The sequence below is a fragment of the Aquila chrysaetos genome, chromosome 11 (genome assembly GCF_900496995.4).
Source record: "Aquila chrysaetos chrysaetos chromosome 11, bAquChr1.4, whole genome shotgun sequence".
In the NCBI taxonomy this organism is placed as follows: domain Eukaryota; kingdom Metazoa; phylum Chordata; class Aves; order Accipitriformes; family Accipitridae; genus Aquila; species Aquila chrysaetos.
The window spans coordinates 26,090,971-26,116,521 of NC_044014.1; the positions used below are offsets into that span (position 1 = coordinate 26,090,971).

Sequence of the window (25,551 nt, forward strand, 5' to 3'; positions counted from 1 at the left end):
ATGACAACGGTTTCTAAAGCACCCCACAGGATTGAAATCATCAGGTTTGCTTGACCTATATCTTTAATAATACAGCTCATTGCCCTTGTATTGAAGCTAGAGGGTAGGACAAAGTATAAGCTTTATCATGTTTTAGGAGAAATTGCAAAAAGTTTATTTATTAATACAGCACAAAATGGCCCATTTCTATGATTACCAAACAGGAAGGCAAGTTGGGCCACAGTTCACCACACAGAACACTTTATAGTCAGGCTTGGCTGGCAAAAAATATTATGTAACACTCAAATAAGATAAATGGCTGCATTGGCAGTGGAAATAACCTTCTGTTTAATTAGAAAATAAGAGCTATATGGGACAATAAAAATGGTTACTGCTGCCCTCAGTCACTGTTTAATAAATATGATAGTGTTGAAGATAATGCTAAGTGTTATTTATTTGTGTAATATCATGGGCTCAGTAATTGTTCATGTTCTTGATCGTTACCCTGCATGTAGAACGAGTCCATTTCACATTTTCTTTGTTTAATTCTTAAAAAGGAAAGAGGATTTTTTAAACTTTTAAACTGTTTTTAAAACCCAAAGATATGTGATCAAAGTTCATTCACCTCTCAGTGGTGCTGTAATGTAACTACTGGTTTCTTAGTTTACCTTCAACATAGTTAAGCTTTGAAACTAATTGTTTCATACTTTTCAGGCTGGATTGTCTATCTGCCTTGAATATGTTTCTATGTCTGTGAGAGGAGAGCATAATTCAAATTTTGAGCTGTCCATTTCATCACAGCTGTGTTTATAATTATTATGGTTCTAAGGTCTGATTTTAGCATGGTTTCACATTCCTTTGGCTTCATTTGGATTTTTAAGCACTAAACATGTACAAATCCAGTCCTGCAGGGCATGGTGTGGAAGACTGATGATTGCAGTGAAGGCTTCTCTCTAAAGGGAATAGTTTTTACTAGTAAATTGAGCATCAAATTCTGTTATGTGCATATGTATCAAAAGTTTCCTTTCTCTGTAGAACATGTTTATTAGATATGGACATTGTTCCTGGTTTCACATATTTAGGAACATACATGTATTTAGGAACATACACGTATTTATTAAATGCTTGACAGAAAAGCAGGGCATGGGATGCATTTTGCAATATACTTTTAACAGGCTTGGTATCCCAGCCCTATTGCTTTTCACAATCTTTCTATTTTGAATCTACAGTAAGTACAGGGATTTGAAAAAGGATATCAAAGACTTTGCTTGGTTTTATCCAAGGGAAAAACTCAGAAGATGTTTCATCAACAAGTTTTAACCCCTCCTTCCTCCCCTACTTCCCACCCCCCCCAAAAGTAGACTGTATGTCAAGAGGCAAAACAAAACAAAACAAACCCCCTTTTCTTCACACAATTCACTTTAAGCTTCAAAATCCTCCAAAATCCCCAATCTCCCTTTGCAGTCTGGTTCCCACTCTCCAGCTTTCCTCATCTCCCTCTGAAAGAAAAAAGTGCTTCTTTAAGGGACTGATAGGTTGTAGAGCGATGCTTAGCAACAACATTCCTGTGCCTTAAGTAGCTGCAAGCCCCTAGCTGAACCCTTTGATGTGACTGTCAGGGCAGATTTATTTTGTTTTAGCACATTGTCTACTTGTCCAGATGTATCAGGAGATAAAAAGGAGTCATGTTTACACTCTTTTGGGGAGGGGGAGGGAGGGAGATGTAATTAAATCGCATTTTTGATGAATCTCTGAGAGATCGAGATGAAGAACAGAGGAATTGGCTTGAATATAGAGGGGAAACCCACTTGCCTGCCCTAACACCTGACATTGTAGGAAAATGAAGTGTAAAGCCATAGCACAATGTGTTGATTTGGTTCTGCTGAAGCCTTTGACTTTGTGTTTTCTCGTGTGCTGGTAGTTCACCAGAGTCCAGAAAGGCCTATTAGAAAGTAGCGGTCGTGCACCATGAACTCTTTTCTGTGTGTCTTATTTAATAGATCTATTTGTCCAGGCTGAAAATAACTGTGTTTTTCTCTAGAATGTTAATGTTATAGATCACATATCCCAGAACTTCTGGCTGTGGTAAGTGGCTGTCAATCAAATACTTAAAAAAAAAAAAAAAAAAAAAAATAGTTGAGCCTTAGTGATCTTGGATAAACAAACACGCAGTATAAGGCAGGCCTTGCTGAATTCTACCAGAGAGCAAATACCACAGATAAATCCATTTTTGTTTATTTGCTTTTAACTTGCACATTTAGCAACAACATTCTGAGCTCTATTAATAACCTGCGGTGTGCAGTGACAAGTCTGATTCCAGCATTCAGTATGCCGTGGGTATGCCAAGTGAATAAAATGCTAGTTTTAATCTGCTGTTACAAAAGTTACTCTATTTGCATTTTAAATAGGTTACACTACAGCACCCCCTTCTGCTGACTAAGTTGTGTGACAAGAGGTTTTAGCTGCAATTCCGTTTTCTTCCCACATGACAGAATGAAGATACCTTGAAAGCATTTTTAACCTTCCCATTTCTTAATCCCTGTGCCTATTAAGCAAGGAGATCAGTGCAACTCAACAATAGTCATTAAACTACTGTTATCTTATAATTTTTAGGATCTAGCTTTCATTTTTGCAGCATTGTCCATACTTTTGAGAAACTGAAGCAGGCAGGGGACAGCAGAATGAATAACAAAGCAAAGTAAACCCTCTAACATTGCAAACAATTATGCTTGGTCAGTGAAACGTATACGCAGTTCTGCATTCCTCTGATTGTCATTCAATGTGTTTGCAAGTGATGATATTATGTTACTGATTTAATTTATGGAACAGTCCCAGAGGTTCCTATCAAAAAAAGCAATTTACCTTTCTGATTCTGCCTTCGCTTTTGAAGAATCTATGGATATCGGATTGGCAAAAACAAGTGTAGAAGTTCTGAATGGGCTGTATTTCAAAATATATGTCTATGAAAAGTAAGAAGTTACTGTATTGTATGTAATTTGTATTTGAGTTCTGCATCTGTGTTTATATGTAGCTCATATACAGTTGCTATGCCATAGCATGGTATCGAGCTCAGCAATTACTCCAATAGTGCTGTGTTTTGTAGCTGTGATATAATTGGTTGAAAAATATTGCAGGGAATGACTGAAGGAAACTTGGAACCTAATACATTATCAGCGCACTTCCCTTTGCATAAGTGACTTACCTATGCTTTTGCACCTTCTGTTGAAGTTGTAATATCTAAAAACTTAGTATTGTTCTTTTACTCCTTCAGAGTTGTTGGGCGATGAGTGAAACGTTACAAATGGCATGTTTGGGCATTGGTGAGGTAGGAACTTAGAAAAAGGTTAGCATCTGCTAGCATCTAGAAGTCTGTGGTTCGCTTTACAAGACGCTTCAAAGAATAGCTGTCTATGACAACTCAGAATTCTCTAGTAATGGTTGAAGAGTTTTCTGGTTTGGGGTATGACAGGCTTAAATTATTAATTATTATTAAACTAATTATTTTATTTTATTTTATTAATTATTATTAAATTTATTGTTGTTATTATTATTATTAAAGCCTACATACTGTAAATGAAAAGAAGGTAGCATGTGTGTTCCCAGAAAGTGAAGAAGGTAAACATGCTGGTAAAGAAATGCAAGTTAAAATGTGGACTTCTTGCTTGGACTTACTTTCCCAAAATCAGACCAGGAGTCAAGGGCCAGCAGATTTTCCTTTATTGTTTTATACTTTTGGGGGTCTTTTGTGGATTTCCTGATTTTCATTAATACCAGTCTAAGAGAAGAAATAGCATTCAAAAATCTATTTTAGGGATGAGTGTGATTTAGCAACTTTGAATTTATTTTGTAGTGTGATTTTAAATGGATTTATTCTTATTTTAAAACTTAGCATTAAGTTTACAGTGAATAGTTTGCTTGTTGGATTATATTAATGGATATTCCTTTCATTCACTGTTGTGTTGCTAGAATGTTTAAGTGCTCCTTTAGGGACAGATCCTGTTATCTACCATAATGAAAGATACTGAGCCACTTGAGCAGTAAGGTTTAACTCATCACAAATGAAAATATTAGAATCTGGTATATGATTACGGAGAGGTGGTAATAGTGAAGTTCTTTTCCTTCAATACATTAAACTGAACTGAGTGAGCGGCAGAATCTCTTGCATCCTTCTGCTTTTAAATGTAAGTAGCTAAGATACAATTTTTAAACAAATACAAGGCAAGTACCATGCAATAAGAAGTCACTTTTTTTCCTACTGAGCTTGAAAAAATAGTGTTAGGAAGATGCTAAAATTCTTGGCTTTTGAGTGATATAAATTGCAAAAGAATGGTCTTGGAAGTCAAAAAACCTAACGGGTGTTTTTGTGTGCTATATGTTACAGTAGAACAAATCAATTCAGGCTCCTTAGATGCAGTCATTGCCTTGTGATTATATTTGTGTAAAGTCTTGGAGCCTTTGATCAAAGAAAGGCATTTGTGACTACGTCTAATCCAAGCTCTTTAAGGTGTTTAACTTGCAGGGGGGGGGGGGGGGGGGAAGAGGTTGATAACAGCTGGGATTTAAATTTAGTTTTGCTGAACTTTTGTTTTGAAAGGATTTCTATTATACACCGCTTCCTTTTCCATACAGAAGATGGATCATTGAGTAAACCTAAAAGGGAAAGAGGATATGGGAGGAAATGGGTGGGGACTTGGAATTAATCTTCTGAAGAAAAATGTTTGATCAGCGGGTAGGAGAGGATGAAAACCTCTGATGTTGACAGCAGGCAACTTTCTGACTAGCGTGTGATTGACAACTTTGATGCTCCAGTGGGGAGCGAGTGTCCAGCCGTGCTCAGGCATCCTCTGTCTGTGGGTGGTAGTGTTAATAATGTGGCAACTGGAAAGATTAATTGTGGACAAGCAGCAGGATTACGAGGAGGGCTTCACAGGTCTAAAAGGAACAGTGGTAGGAAGGCCTCTGATCTGTCAGCCCAAAAGGAAATTAGTTAGGGCAGGCTGGAGCAGGCTTAAAAAAAAGGGGGGAGAGGGAGGAGGGAGTAATGGGAGAAGGGAAGCATTTAGGATATTAAAGCAAAACGAAGAGGATATTGGAAAAGGTCATAAGGGGATGGGGCCAACGTTCTTGAAAGACCTTAATACACTACATCCTCTTACAGTACATGTAGAGTTCAGCTTGTTTTGCAGGGAACTGCAAAGTTACTTTGGTAGTGGATAGAGCTGCCACGTTAGGTAAAACCTGTCTGTCACTTGTTTTCAAAACGAGCCTGAGAATAAACTCAAATTAAGAGTTTTCAAAGATGTCTAAATGCAAAATACATAGGAGAGAGTTTACTTAAGCTGTTTCTGCAAGTTACTAGCTGCTGTGTGTTTTACTTCCCACCCTTTTTGGTAGAAGTAGGGATTTTGCCAATAAATTCTGTGTTACCATTAAAGAGGCCATTCATCATGCTTACTAATGTTATTAATCAAGATACACCACAGTACTCTTAAAATGAGATCATTTTGATAAATCATGTATGACATGAAAAGACTTTATTCCTTTTAAGTGCAATTTAGACTGTAATTTTTTTCCTCATTTATGATTCATGGGAGAAACATGGATAAAATTCCCTTGCACATTTACACCTTATCTTTAGTAATAATTCAAAACTGCTCTTAGATGAAAATTCAAGGTCTGATTCACCATAGCTGAATGCCAGCTCATTATTTTCTGGCATTCAGTAGTCCAAAAATAATGTCCATACATTAGGTGCTTTTCACAATACTTGAATTTGGCTGCACACCAGACATATCGATTACACTCAATTAAGCCTAAATGCATAAGAATTATCTGATGTTCATTTACATTTTTGATCCAGTTGCACCCTGCTTTCAACCTTGCAATTTAACATTAAGTGAAAACCAAAAGGTAGAGTAAATTCAAGTGAGAATTGATAATCTCTCTTATATGAGAATAAGGGAAATATATTCTGAAATGCTTTGAATCTTGTTAAGCTCCACTACTTCTGTTAAATAAGCAAAATTCTCTTGCCTTTTCTTGTTAAAGGTTATTGGAATTGGAAGGCCAACCAAAATATAATGTTCACTGTTCTCCTTGTCATCCTAGTATGACAATAATTTGGTCTACTCTATTAATAGCATAACATATGAAAATAGGCTGCTAAAATGTCCGGAATGAATATTTGCTAAGTTCAAAGTCACACTCTTGATTATAGCTGAAACACTTGTGTTATTTATTAAATTTTAAAACATCAGAAATGGGTTGCAGCATTTTTTGCTAACATAGGTATAAATATTAGATAATTTTTGTTTATTCTTGTGCTTAGAAATATAAAAAGGAAATGTCTAGTAGAGAGATTTAATTTGGAAAGCAGAGTCATTTAAATTTTACTGTTTCTCAAACCATGATTCAAAGAGGATTGGTTTATCTGAATTACAGTCCCCCCCTTTACTTCCTTCTGCAGCTGAAAGTATTTGAAGGAACGTGTGTTGTTGCCAAAAATAGCAGACCATTTGTATTTTTGAACCATCAGTCTCTACAAATTTGTTTCACTGCAGCAGATGTGCAGTGTAGCCTGATACTACACAGGATGTTCCTTTACTAGTACCATCCAACTACTGGGTTTTTTTCCTTGAAAAGTGGAATTCAGGGATTAAACAAATGAAACCTTTAGTCTAACTAGATTCCCAGACTCTTGAGTGCCAGTTGCCAGTGTGTGGCTGACTTCATTTTCTTCTAAATGTTAAAGTGTTATTTTTTTTTCCCCTTCACACTTTACTTTGTGTTTGCATACCGCATCCACATCATACTAAAAGGTACGCATCACAGACTTAGAAGGTCAGACCTCTGATGATTTTTTGAAAAATTATGAGTATTAGATTAGTAGGCAAAAAAAGCGTAAAGCCAAAAAAAATCCCTTATCCTACCAATACCTGCCCCTAAGCTCCTTTCTTGTCTCCTGAATTCTCTTTATTATTAATAAGAAAAAAAAAAAAAACCTTGGGAAAAAGACTCCCTATATTTCCCTAGGAAAGTCTTTCTAATGAGATACTTTTATAAAAATAAATGAAAATGGCATATTATTTCAGAGTAATCAGATTGTGTTTGTCTTCTTTATTAGGACTGGTTAAATTACTACTTTTAATTTTCTTAAAAATGACTGCTGAGGAAAGACAGTCATTCAGATCTTTGTGACGTTCAGCAAAGTATGAGAAGCACAGTTTAAAGCATGAGATTGATACAAAAGTGGTCGATATGCTTTTCCTTCCTTTCCACCTTCCGTCCAATACTCATCTGCTATGTTCTTCTATTTTTCAGTACCATGGTCAAACATCTAAAACCAGGTTTTAAGAATTGGGAAATCCCATTTCATGAGGAAACGCTGGCTCTCCACGGAAGTGTGCCATACCACCTGTTGGTTTTCTGGGACATAGCAGGGTGTTGGGATCGGTGGTGAGCTCAGGCTGGCCCATTTGAGACCTCGCGCCTAGTTCACAGCTAGGGAGAAGCAAGCAAGACCTTTTGTAGCCTGCCATATCTAGTGGTCCTATCAGGTCCCACTTTTGCCTGTTTTCTAGGCTCTTTGTCCCTTCTTTCACACTTTATCCCTTTCTTTCACTGGCTGTATGTTCATAGTTCATAGAAAAGCCAATATGTTGTAAATAAAGTTGTTCTTCCCTAACTGTTCCCTAGGATGGAATGGTTAAAAACTTGGTGTGTTGTTGCTTCCTGTCATATTTTCTGCTATCACGAGGCGCTCAAAGACCTCACAGTAAAATCAAAGCACCGTTGTGTTTGGTGCTCTGCAAACTCATGGGAAGAAACAGTCCCTCTGAAGTAGTGTTTTGATACTCTCTGCAAGTATGTCATAAATTCAACCCCAAATGAATACATTTAAGTCTTTTTCTGTTATTAGGCAGAGTGTGTTCCTCATCACACGTTTACACATGATTTATACATATATTTAATCTGTAAACAATTAATTTCTAGTTAGTTATATCTAAAATCTGCGGGAAAAAAAACCCTTAAGGAGGAGTTCCTTGGCAAGTTTCTGTACATTTTATCACAATGTGAACAAATCATTATGCTTCATGGGTTAAGACACGTGAGTTGCTGCTGTCAGTGTTACAAAGGGGTTGAATCGACATATTGCTGATGTATTGGTACACAGGTATTTAGACAAGTTTTCAAACCATATATGAATTATTGAAGATTGTTGCCACTGTGTCTCTTGGGGAAGATATGTGTGCCCAAGAGATCCAAACTGAGTCCTTAGCCTAAGTAGATGTTTATGCAGACCTTTCTTAAATTTATAATAAGCCATGTAACTGTGAAAGTATGATTAATTTTAAGCACTGAGTGCTTTTGAGACAGAATAAGCTTATCAGGAAAATATTACTGTTTGTTGTCTTTCAAATGCAAGTACGAGTTGATCCTTTCAGTTGGAACTATACCACAGATTCTCCCATTAATCATATACCTTTCTGGAGAAATGTTTTTGTCAGTCTAAAAAATGGATAATGCAGTGATTTCCTTCATTCTTAATTGTAGCTTCCCTGTGGATATATTAAAAATCTTTTGAAATAAATCATATTTCCTTATTAAATCCAAGTTTTGCATCTGATAATGTGATATGTACCATTGGGCTGATCACTGCAATGTCACAATATTGTTTTCCATTTTTGTTTGAATGTAAATCACCAAATGAGAAGCAACAAGCTTTCAGATTGCTAAGGTCATATCTCTGTGACCTTACTAGATGACTTTGACAAGTGTTAAAACTGTGATGAATGAAAATAAACAACAGTATCACAGAACACAAGAATTATTGATAATTGTGGGTCAGACTTGGAGAATGAGTATCATGCTGTCCCCAAGAAATTTGCCTCTTCATCCGTTCCCCGAAAAAAATGAGTCACACTCTGAAATGCTGGAGATTTGAGATATTCCCATACTAGATGAGAAACATGTTGCAAAGGAGAAATCCCAAACACTTAAAAACTTTCTAAGGTAATAGATACAAGAGAATCCTTAGCCTATGTCTTGAGCTCCATAGTAAATAATATTTTCTTAATTATTTTGGGTTTTGCTACCACATCTCATTCTGCACTTTACCATCCCTCTTTTGGATGGTGTCTTGGTCAAACTAAGATTTCTCTTTGTGACATCCTCTGAAAATATTTTGGAATTAAATGTAGTTAGCTAAGGAAATCTTCCTTTGTATGTATGTATTGCAACAATTTTACTTACCACATCTTTCCATAAGTGTGTTACATATCTATTGAACCCTTGTCAAGAACATGCCAACATGCTGCTGTTCTTCCTGCATTGTAAAATGTCAGGTATAATACATTAATGGCTACTACAGTTACTGATGTGTGTAGGTGTGTAAAGAATTTGCAGCATGCCTTAGAATTAAGGGTAAATATTAGTACAGAAATACTGGGATACAAATCAAAGCTATGTGACACAAATAGAAGAAGAGCAACTATCAATGGGTGTAAATTATATTCCATCATAACCAATATAACCTAATATTAAGCCACATCTTACTCATCAACAGAAAGAAAAATTTCCTAAACAATAACCATTGCTTTAGTTAAAACTACTCAGAATTTAAGTTTTGGGGGTTTTTGGGGGGCTGGGTTATTTTTGTTTATTTGGTTGGTTGTTGTTTGGGTTTTTTCCTACTGCAGCTTCTACAGTATCTGTAATTCTGATGAACATGGTTTGAAAATCTGGTACTTTCTTACAATCTGTCTATTTAGTGTCAAGTACAACAATTCTTAGCTTGGACAAAACTTACAGGTTAATATGAAGACAGGGATACCTCAATTTAGCAAATGTTTGGTTATGTGCATAACTTAGGCTGCAAGTAGTCTAACTTTATTGGCCTTGTAACTTTTATACCTTATACTGTGATAGACTGCAAAACATGGATGACTTTAACACTTGCAATAATACAAGCTTCTCCTGTAATAATACTGTTAGAATTTTTTACTGAGCTATTTGGTGACCTGTTGCTATAAAACTGAAGCCACCACTCATTTTAACCAGCTTTCCTCAAAGCTATTTGTATTTGTAGTTACTTTCCACTGCAACAAGAACTTCTGATGCATATGTCACCAATAGTTGAAGACATAACTGTCACATGTCAATGCTGTCACTGTCAAAATATTCCTGTGAATATTAAGAGTAATACAATCTATACAAATCTCTTTGGAAAATAGCTTAGGGCCAAATGTCAGTATGTGGTAGGGAAAACAAATTGTTGTCTTTCTGCTGGTGCACAGGCTTACTCAGAAACGTGATTCAGAACTCCAGCCAGTGTTTGTGCAAAACAATCCTAACCCTGGATGATATTCCACGGAATTAAAGTTGCTCTAACTGAATGCTTAGCTCAAAGGTAATGAAAACTGTTCTATATTTGACAGGGAATTATATACTGTACATAAAATAACAGCAAAACACCAATAAACAAACCCTCCTGTTCTTGCTTTTCCTAAAATTGGAAATAAAGCTAAATTGCCCCTTCACTCCAATATCCTTTTTAGAAGCCCTTGAATTTTGCTCACTCAGTGGTATATTGCTGAAAAGGCAAAGTCTCTTCCAGTAATTTTAGGAAAAGCTATCATCAAGCTGTCAACAGTCTAAATTGAGTATAAAAGTACCAAAGAGAAACCTTCACTATTATCAGAGTCCCAAATAAGTACACTTGAATAGGCAGATAACATCTAGAGTGTACAGTATGAGACCACTTATTTCTCCAGCTTTTGGAGTGATTTACAAGGATGAAGTCTTATGTTAAATAGTTAGTGACATTTTTCTTCTTGTCTTACCCAGAACAACTCGGCCCAAAGAAAACAGATAGTTGTGAACAGATGCCTGTTCTTGGAATTCATTTCAGATGTCACGTTGCTGGGTGTTAGGGGCAGCTGTCTCATCCTCTGAGATGTTATGTGCCCTCAGCTCATATTGGTCATCAGAGGGAAGATTTCCAATACTTCATAGTCCAGAATAGATTGAGCTACATCTTTACAGTTCACTAAAATCAAAGTACTGTTCACTCTAGAGTTGTGTCTATAGCATTACCTCTCTGAAAAGGAGGTACCCTGAAAAGGGTATGTTATCACTGGTGAGTCAGTGGAGGCAAGGATTTTCTAGATTTTTATTCATATCCAATAAGTAGCATCCTTGCTGTTTAGGCAAACTTGTCTCTATTAAGATGTTTGTTTTGATGCATGATGCGTCTTCACTTTATGGCCTCATTTTTGGTAGGGATGAAAATGGGACTGGAACTATGGTCTGACATAGAAATTGCCAGCTGGTCTCCAAAAGCAAAAGCTTAGTACACTAATCTACTCAGTTACTTACCTCTTAACATTTTAATATACTATCATCTAGGAGTCCAACAGCTATGACAAAGAAGATTTCTAAGTCACAGCCTTTAAGAAACTATTACCATGATTAATTTTCATTATTGTGGATTTCTGATTGTTGTTCTCAGGTTTAGTGTGGCAATTAAGATTTGAATTAGTATTTAAGCGTTTTCTTCTCCAAAACATTATAGACCTATTTTACACTTTTATCTGAACTAGACTTTGTAAATCTGGTTTTGAATTCATTTCAATTGAAAAAAAATATTTTGAGGATATGATTAATTACAAGATAAAAAGTAAGATTGAGGTGGATTCCTTTGATTGACTTTTGCAGCTTATAAGCCAATGTATCATTAGGGAACAACCTGCGTAGAAGATAGCAATTACTTTCTCAAGACTCCCTTTAGTAAATTATTATGAGATTCAATAAATAGTTTAGCTTTTGTATTTCTTCTCTGTATTTGCCTTATCTTTTCTATTAGAAATTATCAGGTAACTTCTAGTGAACACTCGTTTGTGTCTTCTATTAAAACCCATCATCTTTTTATGTACGTTGCAAAGGGTAGATTGTAAACACTCCAGAGCAAACACTATACCTGAAACTGGACATAACACTACCATTATATCAATCCATCTAACTCAAACTGCATTTTAAAAACTGTGATGACGATTCATATTCACCGACACATTCCTTTATTTTCATATCTCTTCCTAACAATGCAGCACTGCTGCTCTGTAACTAAAAAGCAAGATGGTAAATGTGGCTTGTTTTGACTTTATATTGCTCTTCCTTCAGATGAAACATCCAACTGGATGAAGATTAGTTTATTGCAAACTACAGCTCCACAGTCTAATATTTTAAAATTGGAATCATAAGATCTTGAAATTTTTATTATGGGGAAAGATTTGGGTTTCCTCTCTTTTCCCTTAACATTTTACTTTTAAGGATTATGAACAAGTCTTCTTGGTACTTACTTCTTTAAATGTATTAGACTTCTGGTGTGGGTTTTAAGTGTTTGTTATTAACAATTCTGTATAGTTGTCCACTTTTTTTGCATTACAGGCATTATAATTTTTAAGAGATCCCTTCATTTAGCTCACAGGACAGTGGAATGGCAGAGTAAGTTTTTTGTTCTAGTTTTGAAAAAATATGGTATCTTATCCCAGCTTTCTATTTTCTGTCGCCTTTCTTACATGTGGACTCACTCATAACTTCCTTCAGGTAAATATTAATCTGTTTCACCAAGAGGAACATTGCCCTAAGATTTCCTGACAAATATGGTAATTTTTTGAAGCTGTAAGCTGTATGAAAATATTCTTTTAGTAATGATGCCTAATATCATTGTGTAAACAATTGAGTACAGCTACCTTGAAGGACTGCAGGCAGCCTTAACAAAAACAAATTAATCTTCGGTGGCCGGTGACCCTGTGCACCTGTAACCACACCATAGCACTCAGCTTGCAGGTGCATCCTCTTTGCGTAATCATTGACTTTCACTCTGAGTACTGCTAATATTTGTTTTATCACACAGGCCTCCAATGATGCTGCCTCCACCTCTCCAGAGATGCACTATACGCCTCTGCCTTCAGGATCCAGAGACCTCACCAATCACAGAGGTATGAACTAAACTTTTATTGGTATGAACTGCTGCAAAGCGGTAAGCTTTGCTGTAAGGCCTTCTCTGTATTAGTTACTGCTGCATTGGCACTTTACAGAGAACACTGGACCTTTCAAGCACTAGATGAGAAAACCATACCTGTCAAGACTACAGATTTTTAACTCTCATTGAATAGGATTTAAAGGTAGTCTACTGGGAAAGCAAATAAATCTATGGATAATAACATTCAGTTATATTTTTCTGCATGTGAGAGAAAAATGTAAAGAGATTAGAGTACTTAAATATTGCTAAGTAGATGATTACATGCAGCATTGGTAATTTTGAGAGAATTTGTAAACTTTCTAATATTTGTAAAGATAGAGCTTTTTGGCAGTTTAACAGTTTAGGGCTGTAATTTTGAAATGTTAACAGGTTTTCATTGCAATAAAAAGGGATTCTTCTCTGTTTTTCAACATTAAAGGTGGATCAGTGTTCAATTTCCTTTTTCACCAATCCTTAGAACTTAAAAATCACCTTGGGCAAATTCTCAAATTCCTTCTGCATACCTATGGAGCAAAAACTTCAGGGAACAGGTGAAAAACTGAAGCAGTCAGGAAGGGTGCGTTCCAAGCTCTTTCACCTTTGTTCTAAAAAGGAGACATTTATAAAGCTTCCAGCATTTGGCAGCTTAAAACCAGAGCGACAACACTCTTATTTATTTCCCACATTACACATTGATTCCATGTTGATCATGTAAACCATTTGTGTAGAGGCAGGTTTTGTACAGGATACCAGAATCGAAGTCAGTGTTATATTTATGAATTGACGGTAGCTAAGTTTTAGTGTGTGTTCAAACTGCAGCACTGCAGAAGATTGAGGCAGCGTAAGTAGAAAGCCTTATTACTTGCAACCTTCTGAAACAATCAGGCAGGCAATGCAACTGAACAAGGATCTGTGATTCAGGTGGGAAGGATGAGGAAAGCAACTGATTAGACTTTAATTCTTTGCAGCCTATATCACTGTGCCAGGGCTAAAGATGTATGTGAAGCTACATCGTGGTCTTGGTGTAAATTGACAGGGTGTGCTGGAAATCAGATGTCCTGAAAGAGCTGTAGTGCATTGTGTTCTAACACTGAGCTCATGTAGCAACTGGTACTTTTTAAAGAGAAAGGACCAAACAGAAATCCTGGCTTTGAGCAGACATCTGGTCTTCAGAGATAAAAAAGCCAAATGAAAATAACTGCAACCCACTGCCCCCCCAGTTCCCAAGATACGTGTTGTGGCTTTGATTTTCAGGTAAGCATATTTGCTTTGAGGTTGGATTTCTCGTGTTGGATTAAATGGCTAGGGTCTAGCAAGGCAATAAGTAGAATGACAGTGTTGTAAATGCCTAAGTTCTATAAAAATACATACAAAGTACCACTAAAAGTCAGGTATCCTCAGATCTGTTTATTTAGATGATAGTGAATTAGAAGTGTGGCTTCGTGGCTGATTTTGGAATCTGACTTGGCAAAACAAATGCCAGTAGAATTTAAGTGCCAATAGTTGTGTGCCTGCATTATTGATTGACTTCCCTTGCAATAAAGCAATTCTGTGGCTCTAGTAGGTGTTGCAGACATGTCCATATGGGTGTCCGTTCAGAGCTGGAGCTTACCAGGTTCTAAGTACCACTGTCTTTGCTAAGGTTTGAGAACACCTGCTCTCTTACTATGACAGGGGAAAATTATATTCCCCACATTATCAACTTTTTACCCCTAGTTGTTCACATAACTCTTTAATATTGTCTTTACTCTTCCCAGAAATATTCTGCTTTGCATGCTAAACATGTGCTGAAAATTTCCTTGATGATTAAGCACAGTTATAAATCAAGTGAATGGAGAAGAGTGTCATCCAAAAAAAGGGTAAAATTGGCCCTAAAAGAGACATTGTTAGCATGATCCAGTAAGTTTTTATATATATATATATATATATATATATATATATAATATATTCACAAGGAAATAATTAAGAAAACTTTCCAAAATTCCAGGTGTTGTAAATAAAGCTTGGAACAACCTGCTGGCAGGGTCCATTAACTCAATCAACTTTTATACAAAGAAAAATCTCTAAGTTCACAAGCTCATAAAAGATTAATAGGACTCAATAGAAAAATCGCTAAGAAAAGAATGAAATACTTAAACATGCTATTTTAGGTTCTGAATATCTTCAATATTTTTCTTCACTGAATGCTTTCAGTGTTGTAAAAAATGATTGAATCAGCTGTTGCATATGTAAATATTGGCAGTTTTCAATGCAAACTGGAATGAAGAATGCTGTAAGTATGTGAGTGCTCTTATTTGTCCCCGGAGAAACTTGTTTACCAGAATCTGAAACTCTGGCAAATGGTTTGGTACAGCTGTAAATTGATTTGGGGGGGATTGGAAAGGGGAGCAGGAGCAAGCTGAATGTACTTGAATGGTACAGTTTTACTTGCACATTTCTCACTCTATTTAGCTATGAATTTTGCAGGGAGAGCAAAACTATATAATTCTGCATGCATTGCACCATGCATCTTACATCTTTCATGTTCATGCATGCAGTATATTATTTTGTACAGACAATATTCAGGAACTGTAAAAATCTCTCGCTTTCAGAGCCCACAGAAGCTGCATATGACAGTGTGGCATCAGCGTGGAATGATATGGAATAATCACTGTAAATATTATATCAAGTGTTATGATGCTTGAGTATATAAGTACATGAAGAGAGCAATAAATATTGGATACACATTTTTAAGCTTTAGAAAATTTCTCCCCATCTTGGGAAAGTTGTTTTCCCTTAAATTACTTTGTTGCTTAGACCCACTTTTCTAAGTTGAACCTTTACTTGGTCCCACTGTTTATATTTTTTAGCAGAAAATGTATTGGCCTTCTGTGCAGGTTTTGGGCACCTGACAGCAATATGACTTGATTCTTTGAGATCTAATTGCTGTCCCATTAGGCAATCCTTCTAAAGTGGTAGTTTTATAGATAGCTTTATTTTTGTTTTGATTCCAAAACAATGATCTCAAACTCCTAAGGGTCTTTCCTTGGTCTTTGTTAAACTAGCATTTTGTATTTTATTTTATATGGGTTTAGACACCAGTGATTTACTTGTGTGAGATTTGTACAATTCTCTTATCCAGATAAAACAAGTCAGCTTAAAGACACGTCCACTTGTCATACAGTGTGCTTCATTTATTTTTAAATTCCATTGCTTGTATTGTTCTAGTTTTCATATATTCTGATGAAGCAAAATAAAATGGGTCCCCCTTTCTTTCTGCTTGTCCAGATCTACTGTTAAGAAAAAAAAAATCCATTACTTATTGTTGTTTTTAAATAGAAATGGCCATGCTCCCAATACACAAAAGTAATGAAATGTAACGTATTTTAGTAGAAACTTGCTCCAAAAATTTTGTTTCTTTCTCTCTCTTTCTTTCTTTTTTTTTTTTTTTTTTTTTTTTTAGTGGTTTGTGTGCATGGCCCAGGTACCTTTCTGTTCCTTATTGACAATTTATTAACTGGCTACATACAAAATCTTAAAATAGAGCTTTCAATTTTTAACATAGTTGAAATTGATGGAAAAAGAAATCTTAAAATTGTAATAATGTAATTTTAAGTATAATTTGCTTCATGTGTGGAAAAAGGCTCCCCAGCCTCCACCCCCCTCGGGTTGTATATTCCTTTTTTGTAATGGCATCTTTGGTAAGGAAGTTCCTTTGTTATGTGTAAGCATTCAAACTCAAATTGCCTTCTAAAAAGAACAGTGCTTTCTAGTTGGTTGGGAAAATAGTAATTTATCATTCTATCTCTTGAGAAGCAATATTACTAAATCATGACTATCACAAAAATCTGTTTTTCCCATATAAAAAGAAGTGCTGGATGCCCTTTGTATAAACAGATATTTTATAACATTGTCTATTACCTGGTTTACTTGAAAACCTATTCATTTGTCAAAGCCATTTGGTTTCCAGTAACATTTTACAGATGTCTCCTTTTCTTGCACCCTTGTTTCTGGGAACAACTGGTGGTAAGTCTGCCCCATAGCTTACTGGTAAAAGGAAGCAGCAGCAGTAGTTTCCATTAAAAACTAAGCCTGTATTTATGTAAGTAGTTTTTAGAGCCTTAGCTTGGATTTATGCCAAGGTTTAATAGTTCCAATCTATTCTGGCTTCTAAGAACTTCCTGAACAAATCCACTGTCCTGTTTTGGTGTCTATTCAGTTAATTATCCAAGTGTTCTGGTATGCACAGACATTGAATTTTCTCATTTTATATTTGAATGATGAGTGCCCAAAGGAAAAAAAATGTTACTCATTCTACCAATATGTTTGGGTCAATTGACAGACACATTTTCTTATTTTCTGAAACAGTCTAATCTGAGTTTGAAAGTCATAAACTGCATTCAGAAACAATGCCCAGAAATCCAGGGACAGCATATTTTTAAGCTTCTTAGTTACCCTCTGAAGGTAATTTTATAAAGCATTTTGGAACAAAAGAAAAGAGAGGTTCCTTCTGCTCTCAGTTTTTCTTTTTGTCTAAGAGGGGTGTGCTGAAGATTTGTTTTTCAATGAAGATCTTTCCAAACTTTTGCATTCCTAAGCAAGCAAAAGCATGTAGGCATATCATCTGTTAGAGAGGCACCTGAACTTGAGCTGTCTGGTTTTCTTCAGTGATCATTATGCTGTGCTATTGTACTCAAGAGTGTTTGGCATATTGAATTTTTAGTAATGACTGGTATGACTATACAGAATGCTTTCTGATTGATTTTTTGGGTGTACCACACATAAAAACGAGCTACTAACTTTGCAGGAGTTGAGATATGCGCTAGGTCAAGACAGAAGTGTACTTTAGAATGCAGAACAAGCATTTAGACATCCAGTTGTGCTGGAATTTACAATCCAGTAGATGTCAAGGGAGACCTACTACTTTTAAAATTTGGTGTTCAAGGAAAAATGTAGAATTTTTGGAGCGCCAGAAGGAGTAATATAATTGATGTGATGCATGAAAGCCCCAAACTATCCTCCCGGGATTTACCTGTTCTACTTCAATTTGCCCAGCCTGCTTATACTTTAGAAATAAATATTCTGGGGTTCATCTGGAACTAATAATGTCTATCGAACCTTCAAGAATTGGGTCTAGGATTTTAAGGTAATACTTTAAACTTTCTGAAGTAAAATTACAAAATTGACACACACTTCTTAACAATAAATGTTAATACACAAAGTTCTTCCTTTTGAAGACTTTCAACTCAATACACATGCACTCTGAAAAGCCATGCTGTCTTTAAATCACAGACATAAAAAGAAAAGTTAATCGGTTTGCATAAAAACTTACTTCCAGAAAGATAATTATCCTGTTTATATTATCATTGCAGTCTTCTCTGTTGTTGTTATTGACACAGTTGTTAGGTACTCATTGTGTTTTCAAGCCGGAGGCTTATTTAGAGTTTGAAATTGATTGCTGGGAAAGTCACAAAGCAATTTATGTAGCAACTTATCATAATTAGTTAGTTTTCTTAATGTGAACTGCACTTTATGCTTATCAATTGATTTTTCTGTATATCTGCATAAATCAGCTCATTGTATGCTGTCCAAAAAGAATAATAATAATAAAAAACCTGTGGGTAGTACTTTATCATTCAGTTAATTTAAGGAGTCTTCAACAATTGTTTAACAAAAGGTGTCTATATATGTATATAAGTAGTATGTGCTTTAACTTGTCTAATAACTAAGAACAGGATGAATAAGAGAACTGCAAGCAGATGAAATATATGGAAGCTCTATACCAGGCAGAGATGCTGTGAATAGTGAGAGACATTCTTTGTTGGTTTACATGAGGTGTCCTTTGAAAATACCATAGTTTTTAAGCTGCATGCTGTTACGGTGAGTGATAGACTGCATACCTCTTAGGCCAGGATCTTCTGACCATGAGATGAATAACCTTAAAACAAACAAACAAAAAAAGTTCACAGTAGCATGGAACATAGATCATATTTTCCAGGGGCAGGAACACTCAAAAATAAGCTGTGATATTTCCTATTAATGCCAGGAAATATGTCCCAACAGTGAGCTGTGCTGTGCTCATGACTTAGCCTCAAGGGGAGTGGGTGGAAATCCTCTTCTTTTGGCACTGTGGAAGATGACTAAAATAAGGAGTCTGTTATGAAAAAGAAAAAAAAAATCTCATTTGGCTTGCCTGTATGAAATGAGAAATTGGGTTCTAGTGCCTTGCTTTGTTTTTCACTTTGGGAAATGGACATTAATGAAGCGCAAGAGACATGGGAGAAGCATGGAAAGTAAAGTGGTGGTAAAGATGAGTGCCAATGTGAGGGAAGATTTGGTTAAGAAAAGATTTTGTTTTCCTGCCTTAGTTTCCCTTATTTAAAGGGATTCGAAAGAGAAAATCTGTCAGAGGTGGATTGGAGTCCTCGCAGTCTGGAGGTTTAAGAAGGTAATGTCAGATGTTTAAAGAACTCTGTTGTGAGCTGTTTCTGGTGCAGTTGAGAGAAAGGCAGGCCAGGCCTTTCTCACAGCCACAGCTGGATGGCCCCTGCTTGTGCCCGTAGATCTGCCAAACCTTACACTTGGAGATGAGATGAATGGTACTGACCCATGTCTGTTTCTTCAGTGGTGCAGCTAATTTCATACCTCGAACTGTGATTTTTCCCCTCCAAGCTGCTCTCTACTGCCTGCTCACTTTTTCTGATATGGTTGCTTTGCTGGGAGAAGAATAGGTAGAAGGGATGAGTGAAACAATGTAGGTGGGGAGAAATGCTAGAAGGCACATTTCCTCAGAGAGGCTTACTGCCATGAAATGCGTCCACCTGATAACCGAAGCCCACCTGTATTGGTACTTGTCCCGAGTCTGCAAATGCATTAGACATCTGTCCTGGTTGTATGAATTGACATGCAGTCAAAAATTCCTTTGAAAGGAATCGAGAGGACTAGTACATGTACACATGATCCATTCAGCTCTCAACTGTGGAGTGGTTTATTGCTGGGCAGTAATGAAAGAGCAGATTAAAGAGGGTCTCATGTAGTACCTCTCCTAAGCCCTAATCTATTTGTTTACTGAAATAGAACCACCACCAATAGCTGTGGTCTTTTGTGGACCCATTTAACTCACTTGCTCACTAGTGATGGCCTCTGCCAGTGCCTGCATGTTTCTCTGTAAAGCACAAAGACTTTCCTAAATGTGGAATAAATTGTGGTTGGATTTGAGTGTGACCTTGACTAATATGGTTCAAGAAATACATTTTCTGGGTCATTGGATTCATGTTCTTGTCACTTACAGGGTCAATAATTTCTTGTCTGTGTATACAAGGAATGCTGGATTTGAATCAGGATACTGTAGATTATTAAAACTTCAGCATAAAAATGTACTGTTATCTTGTTGTATATTGCAACGATGAGAGCAACTAGTCATGTGAAACTAGGGTGGGGTGAATGAGTTGGGGATGATATATAAAGTGACTTGCAGTTTTGTGCAAAGTCTTTCTTGATGGTCAGAAAAGTTAAGATTTGCTTTTAAGCGACAGTATATTTTAATTTGTGAGCTTTCTCTGTGTTCTGTGGTTTGCAAGTGAACCCAAGGGGTGTGACCAAGCTGACCAGAAGCAAGTTCTAGGAGGATCACTTCCTGGAGTGCTATGTCTCTGTGGGAATAAAATATGGGTGTTTGTCTGCAGCAAGACTTTAAAAGACAAAAGAGAGTAATGAAGTAGTTAATCAAATTTGGATTAAAATTTTATTAAATATCTAAGGAGTTGGGCACAAAATTCCCATTCTGCAACTAATGGGAATAAGTAGTCTAAGATTCAGGCAGGCAGCCTTTCAAAATTGTCAGCATTTTTTTCCAAATATTATAGAGACTTTCATTTTTCCACAGTGCACATTCCCCAATCTGACTGTTGAAGACCTGACCATTTTCCATACTTTTGTCACTATTCCCATAACTTCTGAGGTTTTCATTGCAACTTTTCCCATATCTGCCAAAACTAACCTATCAGCCTGGGCCCCAGTCACCCATACAAGTGTCACATCAGAGGGAGTATGATTAATGAGGAAAAAGCCGTAACTTCATTTTTTTGGGTAGACTAGAAAGTGTCTGATGTTTCACAACATAGCTCATTTTGTCATGCTGGCAATAAGAAACCATGAGAATGCTCAAGCTCCAAGCCGCGTGACTATAAAGTGGCAGAAAAGCATAGAAAACATTGGCTTCTATAAGTGGAAACTTGAGACCCAAAACCATAAACCCATCTAAAATCTTCTTCAGATATGTAGGAGAACTAATGGTGCAATGAGTCTGCAACTGGCAATTTAAAAAAAAAAAAAAAAAAAAATCTAGTAAATTTGCCACTTGGCTTTATAATCTTTTACAATAAAGAAGTCCAGTCATGAGCCGCAGTATTACAGCCCTTCCAGAGAAATCAGGTTCAAAGCACATGGAGTGCTGTGCAAACAGAGTCTCCTGAGAGACCCCTATGTTTAGTTAGCACTCCAGCCTAGCCTGTTTTTGCAGGAGTCCTCCAATTTTATCATTCGGGCATTTTTACAGCCTCATTGGAACAAATAAACAAACATCTGGAATCATGTGGTATATTTAATTAAAAACTTTTTGTTTGGCCAGAAATAGTAAAATCATGAAAAATTGCCTGTCTCCAAGCTCAGAAAGGCCAAATGATGAAGCTGTTGGCTACAGACAGTTTTACAATGTATTGAAATTCATAGATATGCACACCTGCTACAAGGCCCCCCCCTTATTTTGATTCATAACCATTAATGAGTGTTTAGTGCACAGATTGTAACCCTTGTTTAAATGGGAATTTACTGTTTTTAATAATATATAGACACGTGTTGCTATATTCCATACAGCCTGTACTGTTCTGTAGTACACAGACAGGATAAAGCTTTATACTGTTGGTTAAAAAAAAAAAAAAAAAATTACAGTACATGTTTCATTTGAATATTCTGTCATATGAGCATGTTTTCATTCCAGAGGCAGTAAATATCTGCCCCATGCTAAAAGGCTATGTATCAAATGTTGGAAATATGAAAGATGGTGTTTAGAGTCTGTAATGAAAATGTAAATTTTCATTGTTTCATTTAATGCATTTTTTTTAGGAAAATTTCAGGAGATTCTTGATGCTTTTGCAGACAAAACTGCTTGCTGTCATCTGAGGTATTGCTATATGGTCACAAAATAGTCTACAGACCAGGATTATTATTTATGAAAACTAGTTTGCCTAATGGACTGCTACCATTTTGGATGCACAGATATAGGCCTTTGAACATATGGGACATAGAATCTTATTTTTGAGTTTGTACATCTCAGTTTCTAAATAGCTGAACCCTCTATTGAGAAAAAGAACATGACATGCACACAGAAAGTACTACTGCATCTGAATATTGTTCACAATTCTTCATATTGCTTATGATTAAAATCATTTGGACATTCCGTTGTGAGCTGTGTTTCTCTGAGGGTTTAGACTACTTAGCAGGATAGGATGCTTATGTGACCTTGAGCGCTGTCCTGTGGTTAGCGTTACTGAGCTGAATGAAGAGGACATGGGTGTCATCAGAAACAAAGCACTAATTCCCACATAGCGAATATATGTGGAAGCCTACTTTAAAACTGGGAGGTGGGAAGAAATTTCCTGCACAGTCAGAAGGGCAGCCATCTGCATAACAGCAATGAAACTATTTTGTCCTCTTGTGTGTTGGTTCTTTATATTGTGCATATTTTGCTATAACATGTACATTTCTTCCAAACTATGAACAGCCAAAAAGATGCAATGTATTTTGCATTTCTTTGTTCAGTGTGTGTACTGTGCTGGGAGTGGGTGAAGGTTCCTTTCTTTAATTTTGCCTTCAGGAAAGAAAGGGGTATCTTTGTATTATTTCATTGCGTGTTCTTATGCAAGAAGAGAAAGCTGTCAACGTTTTATAGGATATGAATATCTGTATTCACGAGCTAATGATATGTTTGCTGATCAAAGTTCCTTTCAGAGCTCTGAAAGCAAATGTTAAGTAGGTTGACAACTTTCCTCTTTTTCGTGTTTTGTGATATTTTTGTGGTCTGTTAGTAGCCTTACTGCTAGAAAAGTAAATGATAGGAAGTACCATGACATCCTTCATTAGCTTTGTATGCCCTTAAGCAGAGAGATCGCACCTGGAGAGAAGAAGGGAGGAGACAGAGAGGTAAACAATAAGTATAAACAACTGAAATTGTTTCGTGTCCCTTACGAAACAGAGGATGCCTGATCCCTTTTTCATTGATATTCATTGTGTTGCCTTTTACAGTTTGAGAGATTTTGAAAGTTATTTCTATTTACACAGGATGAAATTCTTTTACTGCATGATTGACAACATTGGTATGTTTTGTAAGACCCTTTTAAGAAAGCTTATCTATGACTCTAAAGTGCCTAGTAAACCTAGGCAACCACCTGAAAGACCCCCCACCTGTGGCTGCATAAAACTGAGATAAAGAATGGAAAATAACCCATTGAGTATGCACTTTCCCACCTACTGAGAGCAAAATGCAATGCAGTGCAATTTTAGTACTTGCGTGCCACTGGGGAAAATAGACTCCTAAAATCACATAGTGAAGCACTGGAGAAATTCAGCAAATTTGTACTAAGCGCTATGTTATAAAACCTAAGGAACCGTAGGCTTTGCTTCTCAAGTGAAACAGATTTGTATTGCAGTTCTGTTAGAATGCCTACCAAATGTAATGATGATATTTAGCACAGTAGGATGAAAAAATGTAAGGCTAGTGAGTAAGAGTCCTTTCACAGGAATGCTATACAGAGAGGGATGCAAGCAACCCTTGTGATGTCTACTTAAAGACCATGTAATACTGCAATCCCTGAATTTTTTTCTTTTACTTTTGCTCAGTATAGGGTCACATACAGAGACGTGGAAAGAGCACATGGCCCTGGTTAGCTCTTTCAAAACCATTTGTAGTAGTAGACATGGCTTCTCACGATTAATAAAGAACTAAATTAGTGTTCCTGTCTTGTCTGAGTCGAGTTAGAATATGTGTGTACTGAAATTACAGGGCTACCATGCCAACGTGCTGGATTTGCCCCCACTAGCTTAGCTTCCTCAACACCGGCTGCTGCAGTAGTGGCAACTGTAGTAGCTTTAGCACTGTATTTAGTCAGAGATGTGCTTAGAAAAACTGCATCTATCCCAACTCTACCTCTTCCTTATAAGAGGGAGGCAACTCCCAGATGGTATTTTTGCTGAACTGTGAGTGGGAGCAGCCTGTCTTAAGTCATTTTTGTTTCCATGAAATAAAAGGAGCAGGCTCAGTGTAAATAATCCCTTGGGCCATGATGGAAGAGCTGGAATCTATTTTAAAGCAGAAAGGTTGGCAAACAATCTCCCCCCAAATCAACCAAATGCACCCCACCGCCCCTCCCAAACCCACCCAATTAATTAAGTTGGCAGATTGTCCCTTTCTTCTTAAAGGCAGCGAATGATAAATTCTGTGAGGGGAAAAGAGAGAGCAACTTTATAATAAATAGATTAAATATAAGCTATTAGATCATTCAGAAGCAATTTGTGCTCTCTCATGCCAACCATTACTGATGTAAAGTACATGATGTGTCAAGAAAAAGAAATAACAGGTGAAATTACAGTAAGGTAAAAAGGGGATATGTAGACATCCACTCAGCTGCTAATTGTGGATGTAAAGTTTGCCTCTGCCCTGTAATCTGATGCTAGATAACAATGACAGTAGAAAAGTGGAAGATAGCTGAAGGAGTCCCTTTCCTAACTGTTAATCATTGCAATGCTTTCTTTTCACTTTTGTTCTACTCTGTCATTACAAAAAGTAATCCCTTTACCAAGATGAGTTTAATAATAAAGTGAAAGAGAAGCTGTCAGCTAATTTTTTGTGTGTGTGTGTTGAAAAATCTGTTTGCAATAAAGGAGTATAATGGTTTTATTCAGTGGTCCCACAAATGAGCAGAATTAGAACATCAAGAGATGCTGCAAAGGAGAGAGTGCTTGAAATATTGTTAATGTCTGTAAATTCTCTTATTCTGCCAATCTTTATGTGTTTTTTTTCTGCTGTCTGCATGTTTAGGCAAGATAGCTATTCAGATCTGTATGAAGTGAACTAGTTAAAATAGATTGCAAGACTTGTAAATGGCATTCATTTGGGAGATACAGAAAATATCATTCAGGCAGAAAAAGTTCCCATGAGAAGCTAAAATATGAATCGCAGCTTGGTAAATCAATGAAGAAAAAATGCAAAGTGCAGGTATGTTCTGCAGATTACAAAGAAAACTTAAAAGAGTTCTAGTGGTGACTTGGTCAGTGAGAATAGATGCCACCTTGCTGTGGCTGATACGGTAGCTAGAAACACACTGAGTGGGAGATCCATGTAAGAAAAGGCACAAGCAGGAATGCACTTGTAACCTTAAACCGTCCATCCTGCATAGACACAGTATTTTCCTGAACAGATTAATATTTAGGATCTAAAATAATTCCTTGTCAACATACCCCTGAAAGAAGCTACAGTGTTTCACCAGGGAGTTGAATCTTACTCTGTCGTTCTTTTT

At 36.5% G+C, this 25,551-nt stretch overlaps 1 protein-coding gene across 2 annotated transcripts in view; it reads left to right on the forward strand.

Moving 5' to 3' along the window:
• Positions 1-25,551, forward strand: part of LRMDA (leucine rich melanocyte differentiation associated) — a 721,663-nt gene that overhangs the window by 597,219 nt on the left and 98,893 nt on the right. For both annotated transcript variants that reach the window (XM_030030274.2, XM_030030272.1), the window contains one exon: positions 12,893-12,977. In XM_030030274.2, coding sequence (XP_029886134.1) covers positions 12,893-12,977 — 85 coding nt within the window. The remainder of the gene's footprint in view (positions 1-12,892; positions 12,978-25,551) is intronic.